The 13,266-nt window shown below is 40.8% G+C and overlaps 1 protein-coding gene across 1 annotated transcript; it reads right to left on the bottom strand.

Moving 5' to 3' along the window:
• Window positions 1–631: 631 nt before the first annotated feature.
• LOC110866584 (secreted RxLR effector protein 161-like) lies at window positions 632–1,474 on the bottom strand. Its single transcript, XM_022115726.1, has 3 exons — window positions 1,461–1,474; window positions 1,257–1,398; window positions 632–1,201 (listed from the first exon to the last, which is right to left on the bottom strand). The coding sequence occupies exons 1-3, from the start codon at window positions 1,472–1,474 to the stop codon at window positions 632–634; spliced, it is 726 nt and encodes a 241-aa protein (XP_021971418.1).
• Window positions 1,475–13,266: the final 11,792 nt, after the last annotated feature.

Raw genomic sequence — 13,266 nt, 5'->3', positions numbered from 1 at the left:
ACCAAACCATCATAGATTACATGCACCAAATCAAGACTATTGTTGATGAGCTTGCAATCTTTGAAAAGAAGATGGAAACCAAAGATATGGTCGACCCCATTCTAGTCGGGTTAGACTCCAACACTTTTTTGGACGACAAAGACTCCCAACACTTATGAACCGGTTATAGATGCTATGAATGCAAGAGAGAGATACACGTCTCTTTTAATGAATTACATGTATTAGGACTCAATCAATCAAGTTTATTATTGAACAATAGGATACAATATATAGATGCACAAGAGAGCTTATTCTAGGAAAACAAATAAAACAGAATAATACAATAACTACAATCCATATATACATAAATCACTACCGTGATTTACGGTAGACTATTACCCCCCGTCATTCAAACAGGTGGAGGACCAACACGTAGCAATCCACGAAACTTTTCAAAGAGAGGCTTGGGAAGACTCTTCGTAAAAATATCTGCAACCTGGAGATTGGATGGAACAAACTTTGTATGAATTTGACCAGAAGAGACAAGCTCACGAACAAAGTGATAGTCAATGTCAATATGTTTGGCACGCTTGTGAGAGACAAGATTTTGACTGAGAAATATGGCACTCTTGTTATCACAAAGAAGAGTAGGTCAATCCACGGGCAAAGCGTGCAACTTCCGAAGAAGACGAGTAAGCCAAATGATCTCTGCAGCAGTGTTGGCCATAGCACGATATGCTGATTCACAACTTGACTGAGACACAGTTGGTTGTTTCTTGGCACTCCAGGAGACAAGATTACCACCTAAATAAATAGAGTAACCGTAAGTCGAGCGTCTGGTCTCAATGCACCTAGCCCAATCAGCATCAGAGTAGCCAACTAACTGAGTAGTGGTTAGTTTGGAAAAACATAAGCCGAAGGCAATGGTCCCTTTAACATACCGCAAGATGCGCTTGACCGACTGAAAATGAGAGACCGTGGGAGACTGAAGGTGTTGACTCGCCTGATTGACCGCATAAGAGAGATCCGGACGAGTGATGGTGAGATATTGTAGAGCACCAACTAAGGATCGGTAAAGTGTGGGATCATGAAACGGATCACCTTTGCTGTGAAAAGTGTCAGCGGTAGAGAGCGGGGTGTCAACTGGCTTGGAATCTAGTAAACCTGCACGAGCTAAAATATCATGGACATATTTTGCTTGGGCTGAGATAAACACCGGTGTCTGAATAAGCAACTTCAAGTCCAAGAAAATATCCCAAGACACCCAAATTTTTAACCGAAAACTCTTTATTCAAACTAGTGATGAACGACTGAATAAGCTGAGGATCACTGCCTGTGATATTAATGTCATCCACATAAACTAAAAGATAAACAGTAGAGGCTCCTTTCTTGTAGATGAATAAAGAAGTATCGGCTTTGCTGCAGAGAAAACCATTTGTGAGCAAAAATGCACTAAGGCGCTGAAACCAGGCACGAGGTACCTGTTTGAGTCCATAGAGAGCCTTTTGTAAACGACACACATGATGAGGAAACTGAGAATTTATAAAGCCTGGCGGTTGTTCCATGTAAACCGTTTCAATGAGATTTTCGTTGAGAAAGGCATTGCGGACATCCAACTATCGAAGCGACCACCCGTAGATGGTGGCGAGTGCAAGAACAACCCGAACAGTAGACGCCTTGACAACGGGACTGAAAGTGTGCATAAAATCAATACCAGGAACCTGAGTGAAGCCTTGAGCAACAAGACGGGCCTTGTAACGATCAATAGAACCATCTGTTTTGAATTTGGTACAATAAATCCATTTCGAGCCAACAATTGTAACACCCCGTGTTTCAAAAGTCAAAGTCAAAATCAAGATTGAAGTCAAAGAGAGAAAAGATTGCTAATTGTGATTTGTCTCTCCTTGCTCAATTCCTGTTTTGACTTCTTTGACTTGTAGATAGCCTTTTTATGCTTTTATGTTAGTTGTATTATATGGAGTATTTATTACTAATCGAGGTTTTACCGCTATTTATCGATATTAATCGCATATTTTATTGCTTATTTGTTTATCGCAATCGCACTCGCAGCTCGAATTACGCGTTCTGGATATTGTTTTACGTGTGTGTGTACTTTTATGTGTTACTTGTGCATGATTATTTATGTTTATGTTGTGGTGATTAATCGAAACGCAATCGAATCTCAATCGCAATCGAATCGCAAACGCTAAACGCAAGTAATTTAGGATGATTGTATGTTAGATATAGTAGTTGGGATTAAAAGTAATTTGAATGAGAAACTCTATCGCATCGCAACGCTCAGCACGCAAATCAAAACTGCAAACTCGTCATGCAAATCACTCCAATCGAGTGGCCAGCCGACGAGCTGCCACCTGATCGGGCTGCCACTCGATCGAGGTGCCGCTCGATCGAGCTGCCCACCCGACCAGGATGCCACTCGATCGACCAGCCTCTTTCCCCCTTTCCTTTTACGGAAACCCTATAAATACCCCTGTCAACATCACAAACTTACCTTTTCTGCACCTCTCATCCGACCAGCGCTTCTTGCCCACTTTTCTTCAGATTTCTCGCGATTCTTGTAAGTATTCAACCTAAATCGGGTTATTTGGGTCAAGATGGGGTTCTGTTAATTAGCACGTTGTCACACCGTCTCGATAAAACAACAAAACTATCAAAACTATCAAAACAACCAAGTGTAACACGATCAGGTCGACCAGGATGGAATGCCGTCCGATCGGACTGCCGTTCGATCGGATTGCCACCCGCTCGGGTTGCCATCCGATCGGCTTGCAACTTGGCCCCATACTTAGTTTTTATTTCAAACTTCAAGAGATTTGAACATCGAAAGGACTGTCGCCCGGTCGGGTTGCCACCCGATCGACTGACCATACGACCCTGTGATGTTCTGAACTCAACACTTAAACAATTTTCAACATGTTCAATACAAACGGATTGCCACCCGATCGGACTACAATCCAATCGAGTGACAAACTGTTGTGAACTTGTTCTCACTAAAGTGTCCAACCAATCGGATTGTCGCCCGATCGAACGACCGTTCGATCGATCGACCTGAAAGGTAGAGATACTTCTATGTTTTCAAAACGCTATAACGAAAACTTCAAAAGACAAGCCATCATACACAAGCACATCCTTCCCAAACAAAGTAACAATCCACTCGAAAGGTCACCTGATCGGATGACCATCCGAGCAGATTGTCACCCGATCGACCGGCTACCTGATCGGATTGCCATCCGATCGGATTACCGTCCGATCCACTGACACCTCTCACCAATTTACGTATCACTTATCGTTATGCTATCATTCTGATCACGCTAAACTTACTCTAGCGCTCCCTTCAATCCATCATCGCTGTGAGTATACTTGATCCCTTTTCGCTTTACGCACTTTTGGGTGTTACATACGTTACTTATTCTAAAATCACATCGAACACACTACGAAATACTTTAACGCTAACCATTACCTCATGTTATACGTGACTTAATGAATGCTTGTTTGTTATGTTTACACATGGAATGTTGTCTACCTGCCTTAGCAACGATAGTACTATTAGTTTGGACTCAGCACCTATTCACTCAGGGGTTGTTAAGGACAATTTGTTACATGGCTCATAGTGGTGAGTGTGTATTACGAACTGCCTTGGGCAGTCAACCCGCAATCATTGGTATCGATAGGTTCATGTCGATAACTAACGTGCTTCATTTCACACTGTGTACGTGCTGGTTATGCGTAATCGATTTCGAACTCTATTATATCTATTAAACTTGTATGCTCACCTTTACACTATGTGTATTGACTTTTACTTTAACGTATGTGGCAGGTGCTTAAGATGTTTGAATGCGTTGCTTGCTGTGAAATCGAGGCTAGGAAAGGTCTAGAAACAAATAAACGAATTGTCTGTAATTGAAATCTGAGTTGTCGGAACAGAACAATTTGACTGGATTTTGTCTGTAATAATTATGTTATCTTTTATGTCATGGTATGGGACGTGATGCTGTAATTAATTGGTAATGATAGTTGTTATGGAAACTTCTGGACAATCTGTTTCGCTCAGTGCCACGCCCTGATGTTTCTGCCATCGGTTGGGGTGTGACAGATTGGTATCAGAGCCATAACTATAGGGAATTAGGCAAGAATCGACTAGTCCGGGTCGATGTCTTAGAAACGACCTAGTTTATAGTTAGGTACCAACAGACCGACTTGTGCATACCCTGTAGGGGTTTTTATACAAGCTTGCTTGCTATTTCTCGCTATTCTCGCCTACGCTACACCATCACTGCACACTAATTTTCGAAAATGAACGAGTGACTTGGTCGAGATTAGGTGTGAGAACCGCAAACTCTTGACTAAATTGCTTGTTCAACCCACATTTTATCTACAAACACGAGAATTTGCATTGAATCAGGAGTGAAATCCGTACTTTAACGCAGATTTTCGTCTCTATTTTTATCAAAACAGGAACAAAGTTGTTAAGTTAGGGGTGAAACCCGAACCTTGACGACTTATTCCTCCCTATGTTTGCTTTACAAAACTCTCACCAAAGTCTCGACGGACTCCAACGACTTGAAGTCACACTGTAACTGGAAGGATGCGTGCCATTCGCCCAGATTCGAGGCGAGAGCACAGCCTCGAAGGTCGAAGTGTGTATTGCAGGTCCTTGAGAATAGTTGAACCACTTTGGTTAGTCGACGTCTAATAGCCACAGACAATCTATCTCTCGATTTTTATGTGTTTCGATTCTGAGCTCGCTACTGCCGACTCTGATATTTACCGATTTTATGTGGATTTTATGTGTTTTACGTGATTTATCTGTTTATGTGTTACGATTTTTGGTGATTTATTCGCTTTTCGCTTTGATCGACACACACACTCGCACTGCACCTCTATCTCAACACGCCAACAAATCGCTACTATTCGTGGAACCACCGTACGCCACGTTGCTCGCTATGTATACGCTAATCGCAATCACTAATCTCGAACGCTCGCGGACTTGAATGATAGGTTTCTGTATTCTGAATGCCTCTATGTGCATCTAGGTGAATTGTGTGCTTATATGCTTCTGTGTTTCGGTGCCTTACGTGTTTATGTGCTTCTGTGCTTATGTGAATCCGTGATTATGTGCCTATGTGCTTACGTGATCGTGTTCCTGAGCTTTAGTAGTATTAGGCGTGTGAGGTGAGATTCGATTATAGTGTGATTGAGCCATGTGGCGATGTCTGTTGCAGACAATGTCGTCATCTGGACCCCGTCACCCCCGAGTTACTCGACAAGAACAGAGAGACAAACGCCTTGCTGCTCTCGTTGCCAAGCAAGTGGCAAAAGTAGTTCCTCAGATCGTGAGTGAACTGTACGAGAATGTGAAAAAATCGTCTAAAGAGTCCAGGACCGAGACTCCTAAAGCTACTCCTAAAGCTGCTTTTAGCTTCAAACAGTTCAAAGCTTACGGACCGAAAGAGTTCACTGGCGAAGAAGGCCCTACGGCTTTATTTCAATGGTTCGACTCAATCGAGGTCACCCTGCGTCAGAGTGGATGTCCTGACAATCTCCGCACTCTGAATGCTACCGGTGTCTTCCAGTCCCGCGCCTTAGACTGGTGGACGGCCGAGAGGAACAAACGCGGAAACGATGCAGCTTATGGTCTGTCATGGGACGAGTTGAAGAACGCTATGCTCGAAGAGTTCTGCCCTCCCCATGAGCGCCAAAAGTTGGAGGACGAATTCTGGCATCTGAAGCAGAAAGATGGTGACAACGCTGCTTTAACTGCTCGCTTCAAGCAACTCAGTATCATCTGTCTTGATCAAGTCAAGATTGCCGACATGACAATCAAGAAGTACATCCGCGCTCTGCCAGATTGTGTTGCAGATTTTGTGCATGCTTCAAAGCCAGCAACCATCGAAGAAACTTACTTGCTTGCTGCTGAAATCAACGACAAGCGAGTAAAAGCTGGTTTTTGGGATAAAGCTTCGAAGAACCTGCACCAAGCTACCACCGCCGCAACTGCTGAAACTACCGTTACTCCCCAGTCTTCAAAGTCCTCTCGCCGTAAGAGGAAGAACAACAACAGCAACTCCAGTAACAAGAACTGTGCTGTCACTACCGCTGCTCCACTCCAAGTAGTACCAGCTCAGCAACAACAACAACACCGATCAGCTCCAGTACCAGTCACCTATGCACCGCCTGCAAAGCGTGCATACACTGGCCCCCACCCCGCCTGCCCGACATGTACCTATCATCATCCGGTGGGTATCGCCTGCCGATTTTGCGTGCACTGCAATATGTACGACCACTTCACCGCAAACTGCCGTACAGGTCCTCGACAAGCACCAGCTCAAGCTACTGCTCATCAAGCTCTACTTCCAGCTCCGCAAGGCCAACAAGCGGCTCAGGCACCCGCGGTCAACGCCAGAGTCTGCTTCGCATGTGGTGATCCCAACCACTTCATGAACATGTGCCCGAACAGGGTTGTGAAACAAGAGCCCCAGCAGCAGCAGCCTCAGCAACAACAATCGCAGCAGCAACAGCAACAAGCCGCCTGCGCCAGAACTCTCAACATCAATGTGTGCCAAGCCCAGGCTGACAACAATGTGGTCAATGGTACATTCCTTGTGAATGGTATTTATGCTTTGTGTTTATTTGATACTAGAGCCGATAACTGTTTTGTGTCGTTCGAATTCGAGAAGCTCCTAAATCGTAAGCGCTCCCATCTCCCCTCGACGTTCGACGTTGAAGTCGCCACCGGAAGAACCGTCGCCGTCAATTCTGTTCTTTGTGATTGTACTCTCGAGCTCAACAATCACATCTTTCCAATTGACCTTATTATGATGCAACTCGGAAGTTTTGACATCATAGTAGGCATGGACTTTCTTCGTGAAAACCATGCTGAAGTTGTGTGCTTTGATAAGATGATTTGATTTTCGCTCGCGAATGGTGATTTATTGTGTGTTTATGGTGAAACTGCTTTGAAAGGTCTCAAGCTCATGTCATGTGTCCAAGCTAGCAAGTATCTCCGCAAGGAATACAGAGCTTTCTTGGCAAACATTATAGTAGCGGAGAAAGAAAAGAAAGGGAAGACAAAAGTGAAAGATGTTCCTGTTGTATGTGAATTTCCTCAAGTATTCCCTGATGATCTCCCCGGCTTACCACCAAGTCATGATACCGACTTCCGTATTGACCTCATTGCTGGAGCCAACCCTGTTGCTAAAGCTCCTTATCGACTCGCTCCGTCTGAAATGTGTGAACTCTCGAGTCAGCTCCAGGAATTGCTTGATAAAGGCTTCATTCGCCCGAGCACCTCTCCATGGGGCGCACCAGTACTTTTCGTCAAAAAGAAGGATGGGTCATTCCGGATGTGCATCGACTACAGGGAGTTGAATAAGCTAACAATCAAGAATCGCTATCCCCTGCCTCGCATCGATGATTTGTTTGACCAGCTACAAGGTGCTACGTGTTTCTCCAAGATCGATCTATGCTCAGGCTATCACCAGTTACGCATTCAAGAGGAGGATATACCTAAAACCGCCTTTCGCACTCGATACGGCCATTATAAGTTCGTTGTTATGCCTTTTGGTTTAACTAACGCACCCGCGGTTTTCATGGATCTGATGAATCGCGTGTGTAAACCCTTTCTGGACCGCTTCGTCATCGTGTTCATCGATGATATCCTGATCTATTCCAAGTCGAAAGCCGAACACGCGCAGCATCTATGTTTGGTTCTCGAGCTACTCCAGGGGAATCAACTCTATGCCAAGTTCTCCAAGTGTGAATTTTGGCTAGAGGAGGTCTAATTCCTCGGTCACATTGTCAATAGTCAAGGTATTCATGTCGATCCCGCGAAGATTGAAGCTATTAAGAGTTGGGTTACATCGAAGAACCCGTCTGAAGTCCGTTCTCTTCCCAGACTAGCGGGCTATTATCGTCGATTTATCGAAGGATTCTCTAAAATCGCCGTGCCGCTTACCTCTCTCACGCATAAAGACAGATCCTTTGTTTGGGGAACTGAACAGGAATCTGCTTTCTAAACCCTTAAGAACATGCGTTGCAATGCTCCCGTCCTTTCTTGTAGGATCGTTTGCACGACCAAACGAGTCGTTCAGAAGAGATCTCGTCCAATACGAGAGGCGGAAACAGACGTATAGGAGTTATTTCAGCTGATTTGCATAAAGAATCACATTAACTATCTCTTGTATTGATTTGATGACGATTTATAACATGGAGATACTTCGGCAGAGCTTCGCTACCAGAATCCAAACGTTACAAATGAAATGATCAAGACACCTATTTATAGGCCACCAATTTCGCATGGAATGGACATGCCCAATTCACACGAAATGGCATTTCGTGCAAACTGGCCTTACCAATTCGTGCGAAATGGCTCCATCCTACATGTTTTTTGTTTTTCTTGTTCTACGTGACTTGATTCTATCATTCTAGTTACAAGGCTCGATACAAGACGAAGTCGACAGACATATGCACCAACAGACTCCCCCTTGGATGTTGACGAAGTCTTCGGTGTCGAGTCTTCAGTATGACGAGTCTTCAGTCTTTATCAGTCTTTTCGCTCTCTCCAAAGTATCTGACATTGTAAGCATCCTCAATCTTCTCTCTTCTCTTTATCAGCATCAAGAGCTAACCTCCCCCTTGGATGTTAATCTAATAAACTTTAATCTCCTCTTTCTCTTTCCTCTGTATTTAGCAGCTGGTGTGTATGATAGGATCTGAAACTGGCTCTACTATCTTCAGACTCCCCTTTGCTAGTAGACTCCCCCTTAAATTGTTCCGGGATCGCAATCTGACATAGCTCTCGTTCTAAGATCGAAACCTGGCTCAAATTCTGCTCAGGCTTAGACATGGGGACCTGCATAAATCTCTACCCAAAAGTAAGTTTTACAATCGTTAAGATTTAACAATTTTAAAATTCCTGTTAACCACTTGTAATCGAAACATTCAAATTTGGTTTATTTAATCATTAATTTGAAACCATTTAATTTTTTCAAAATCATTTATCATCTCAAACAAACTCTCCCAAACCATTGTTCATCATGTTTAGCACTCGGAATTTTGAAAATCAGCTTTCCAACATCAGTTGTCGAAAATAAGATGAAATAAAATCTTTTTGATTTTTCAAAATTTTATGCTAAAACACACTGAAAATCTTTTTGGAATTTTTTTTAATGAAACATAGTAAAGAAATATTTACAGACAATATTTTTGTGAGTTTGTATAAGAGGATCATATCAGTTTTTGAGACAAATCACTAACACCGTTAAGCTTTAAACATTTTAAATTCTAAACGATTCATTTAGATTGTCAGTATACTGATCCATTTAAATTTTCACACAAAGTTCAACTGTTTCGAGATGCGAGATTAGTGTTTTAAGGACTTAAACTTATTAGCGTGTACCACCTCAGAATATACTCCCATATCCAGACTCCTATATTCAGTCTTACAGGTGAGTGTACACTAATGATATCTGTAAACGGGTAATGCGAGACCATGAGAGCTCAGGTTAGAACTTCCGTTCAGACAAAGAGATGATGGCTCGTCTTTCGGTGTGTCCCGTTTAGGGATCTTTTCTTCAACAACACATGATTAGCATTTTTCAATGTTTCATCATTTTTTATGCTGAGGGTGAGCTTTAAGATTAAAGCAGTGCAGAGCATTATACAAGGACTAGGCTATTGCTCCCACAAAATTAGAAGTCCAGGTATAATACCCCAGATATCATCACGCATAAAGACCTAGTATGTCAGAAATAGAAAGCCCTTCAAACAAGATTTCAGGGGTTACCTATATATCCGAGAGATGTTCCCCACGAAATAATTAAGTTATGATATTTAGGTTTATATCTCGACAACAATCTACTAAATGTATAAAAACCTACTGGCATATCCTTAGTGAGATCGTTTATCACATTTGACTTTCCAATTCTTTTGCGTGCTGTGATAGTCCACTGATATACTATCATTTCCTCTTTTTCACAACAAAACTCGTTTTCATTTCCTCATGTTTTTGTCGTTTTTCAATATTTTTCATATCAAAATGAGTTTTGTGCTTTTTCAAATTTTCAAATGTTTTTGGATTTTCTGAAATTTCTTACTCCCCCTAAAATTCAAAACCATTTAAAGAAAATTTGACAAACCGACTAGAATTGCTTCAATTCTCCATTCACTTGGCGTAAACAATCAGAACTCCCCGTGACAACAAACTATTTTCCCATTATGATTTCAAAACACTTAAGTTTGTTTTAATCAAAATGGTTTTTCCTGAAAATAAGTTTGTGGAAACCACTTGTAAGATCGGGGTTTTCATCACATTGTTTTTTCAACCACTTTTATGAAAGTTAAATCAAGTTCAACTTAATGACCTTGATTAACCACTTGTAAGATCACATTTCCTTTCTTTCACCACTTGTAAGAACTATCATATGACATTTTTCAAGAATACTACCACTTATAGGTCAAAATATCACTTTCGTGAATTTCCTAAGAAAGATACCACTTGTAAGTTTTTCACAAAAACATTTTTCAAGAAAGATGCCGATTCCTGCTCCACGATTACCAACTTGGGAGCTCCGGCAAGTCAGGATTTTGAAGTACGGAATACTGACACCCAAGCCTGACCAGCTTTGGGTGTGACCTTTTTAGTTTCACTCAGGGTTTGAACATTCCTTTTTGCTTCATAAAATTCTTTTACCCCTTTTTCCTTACTATCGACCATTCTTCCAAAAATATGTTTCACTTTGTCATTTAACGCTTTTTGGACATCAAATTCTTTCTTCTCAGAATAGAATTGATTCGAAATCTCTACTTTTCCAACTTTTTGTTTAAAATTTTCAGTCCGCAATGGTGGAAAGTTGACATCATCCATTAGCGGAACTGAATTTTCTCTTTTTAGTTCAACTTGTGGCTCCTTTGACTTTGACGAGTCAGATTCATCTCCAGATTTAACATCAGATTTCTTAACAACCCACGTTTGGTTGTTAAGATTCACTGTTCTTTTATAAAATCTTTTTGAACTCTCACCAACTTCAAATGTAGAATTTTTAAACACTTTGAATTTTTCAGTTGGTGGTTCAGTTTTATCAACAATTTTTTCTTTGAGTTTAGAAACAACTTCCTGTTTTGTGTTGGTTGCCTTTGGACAGTTCCAGGCGATGTGACCAACTTCTTGACATCGGTAACAGGTTCTTGTCTCCCTTTTCTGATTAGCTCCATTCTTTTCAAACTTTTGCTTTTCTGTAAAGAACTCTTTGTTCGATTGTTTCCAGAGTGAGCTCTTTTCTTCTTCTTCTTCTTCTTCTTCTTCAGAACTTGACCCTGAAACAAATATTGTTTTTGTTTTAGAAATTTTCTCATTTTTATAATTTTTGGGTGAAATAAAACCTAAACCTTTCTTTTTAAAATTACTGTTATGGTTTGGTTTCTTTTGAAAACCAGAACTAGAACTGTAATCCTTTTTCTTGTTCAATCTTTGTTGAACTCTTGAAGTGTATTTTTTAGGTTTTTCAGTAAGATTTACCTCTTTTATTTCAGAAATATTAATTTCTGTTGATTTGAAAACCTTTTTAATTTTTTCAATTTGAACACTTCTTATTGGAAATTCCTCATCAGAATATAATTTGTCTGAATCATTCAAAGTATATGCCACTTTGATTTGTTCATCGTTCAGATTATTTTTTGATAACAAGAGTTCTTTATTGTAAACCCTTTTGACCGACGATTTTGGACTGTCAACTGATGAACTCGAACTCTCGGATTCGGATTTTGACTCTGACTACTCATCTTTATCCAACACCTGATCGACCACTTTCTTTATTAACTCAGACTCATGATCAGTGTCAGACGATGTGAACGTGACATCAATGTTTTCTGGTAACTCATCAGTTGTTTCAGACTGTAACTTTATATTGACTGTCTTTTTGACTTGTTCCTCATTTGGTTTTCTGGGAGAATAACCTTCCCAGATCGGAGGCGGACACTTTTTATAATTATCTCTTTGTTTCTTACCAGTATCCATATCTTTCAACTTCTTATCTTGAAAGGCTTCAAAACCTGCAATAGTCGGATAAATTTTGTCAATCAAGTAATCAGAACTTGAGTAACTCAGCAGCAATCGTCTCTTTCATTTTCAATCTTTTCAGTCTCCAATTTCTGCTTCAACTCTGCACACTCTTCAATGTAGTGATTGATGGTCTTCTGTTTAGTCATCATTGTTGCATTCATCATTGTCAAAGCATCTTCCCTTTCTGAATTTGTCTTTTCCAAACTATTAACCGTTCTGTTCAACACGTCATACGACTCTTTCATGTACTTAACATCGAACAATAATTTTTCTTTCATCTCATTGAGCTCACTATACTTCTTGTCTTTTTCTTCACAATGTTTGCATGGTTCCAAACATTTTAGACAAGGTTTAGTGACCTCTACAATCTTTTCAATAACTTTGACATCTTCACTCTGTTCATTCTTCTCATTCTCAGCCACATTCTCACATTTTACTTCTTTCTTTTCTTTTGCTGCTCTTCTCTCCTTTAGCTTCTCTAATTTATCTGCAAAATAAAATTTGAAACTTTCAGGAGATAGATGAGTTTTGCCAATGTTTATTTGTTTAATTTCTTCATCATCATCATCACTACTATCAGTTGATGATTGATCAAAGACTGTTGTCTTTTCCGAACTTTCTTCTGAAGAAACAGACTCTTCATCTTGACTCTTCTCATCATCTGCGAACACATCCATCCATTTTTTCATTAATTCTGGCTCTTTAATGATCTGTGCAACAAATGCTCTGAACTTTGAGTCAGCCGGAATATATTTGTCCCAGCTAAATCCTTCAGGCAATCTTTCATCTTCTTGATCTGGAATAGTGATACAAGCCCTCTTCTTTCCATCTTCAATAGCACGGGACGATGACAGTTGTTGAGCTGCTTGATGATATATTGCTTTCCGATAATAATCATTGTTCCCTAACGGATTTTGAGCTTCTCCTGCTTCTCGATTGGTACATTCCCTCTTGAAATGTCATTTTTCCCTGCATCGAAAACAGGTAACTTTAGACTTATCAAAACCTAAAGTAGAAACATTAGCATCACGTAAGTCATCTCTTCCGGTAATTTGCTTAAATCTCTCAGCTCTTCTCAACACGCTCGCTAAACACCACTTAATATCCATCAGCTCCAATTCTTCAGCATCAATCTGATTATAATCCTCTTTTGTTAACATAGGATTTCCGATCCTTCCCGCAACCAAACCCTCATAAGATTTTAACAC

Source organism: Helianthus annuus, chromosome 7 (genome assembly GCF_002127325.2).
Source record: "Helianthus annuus cultivar XRQ/B chromosome 7, HanXRQr2.0-SUNRISE, whole genome shotgun sequence".
Lineage (NCBI taxonomy): Eukaryota > Viridiplantae > Streptophyta > Magnoliopsida > Asterales > Asteraceae > Helianthus > Helianthus annuus.
The sequence above is the reverse complement of the archived record's forward strand: the minus strand, read 5'-3'. Positions and strand labels throughout refer to the sequence as shown.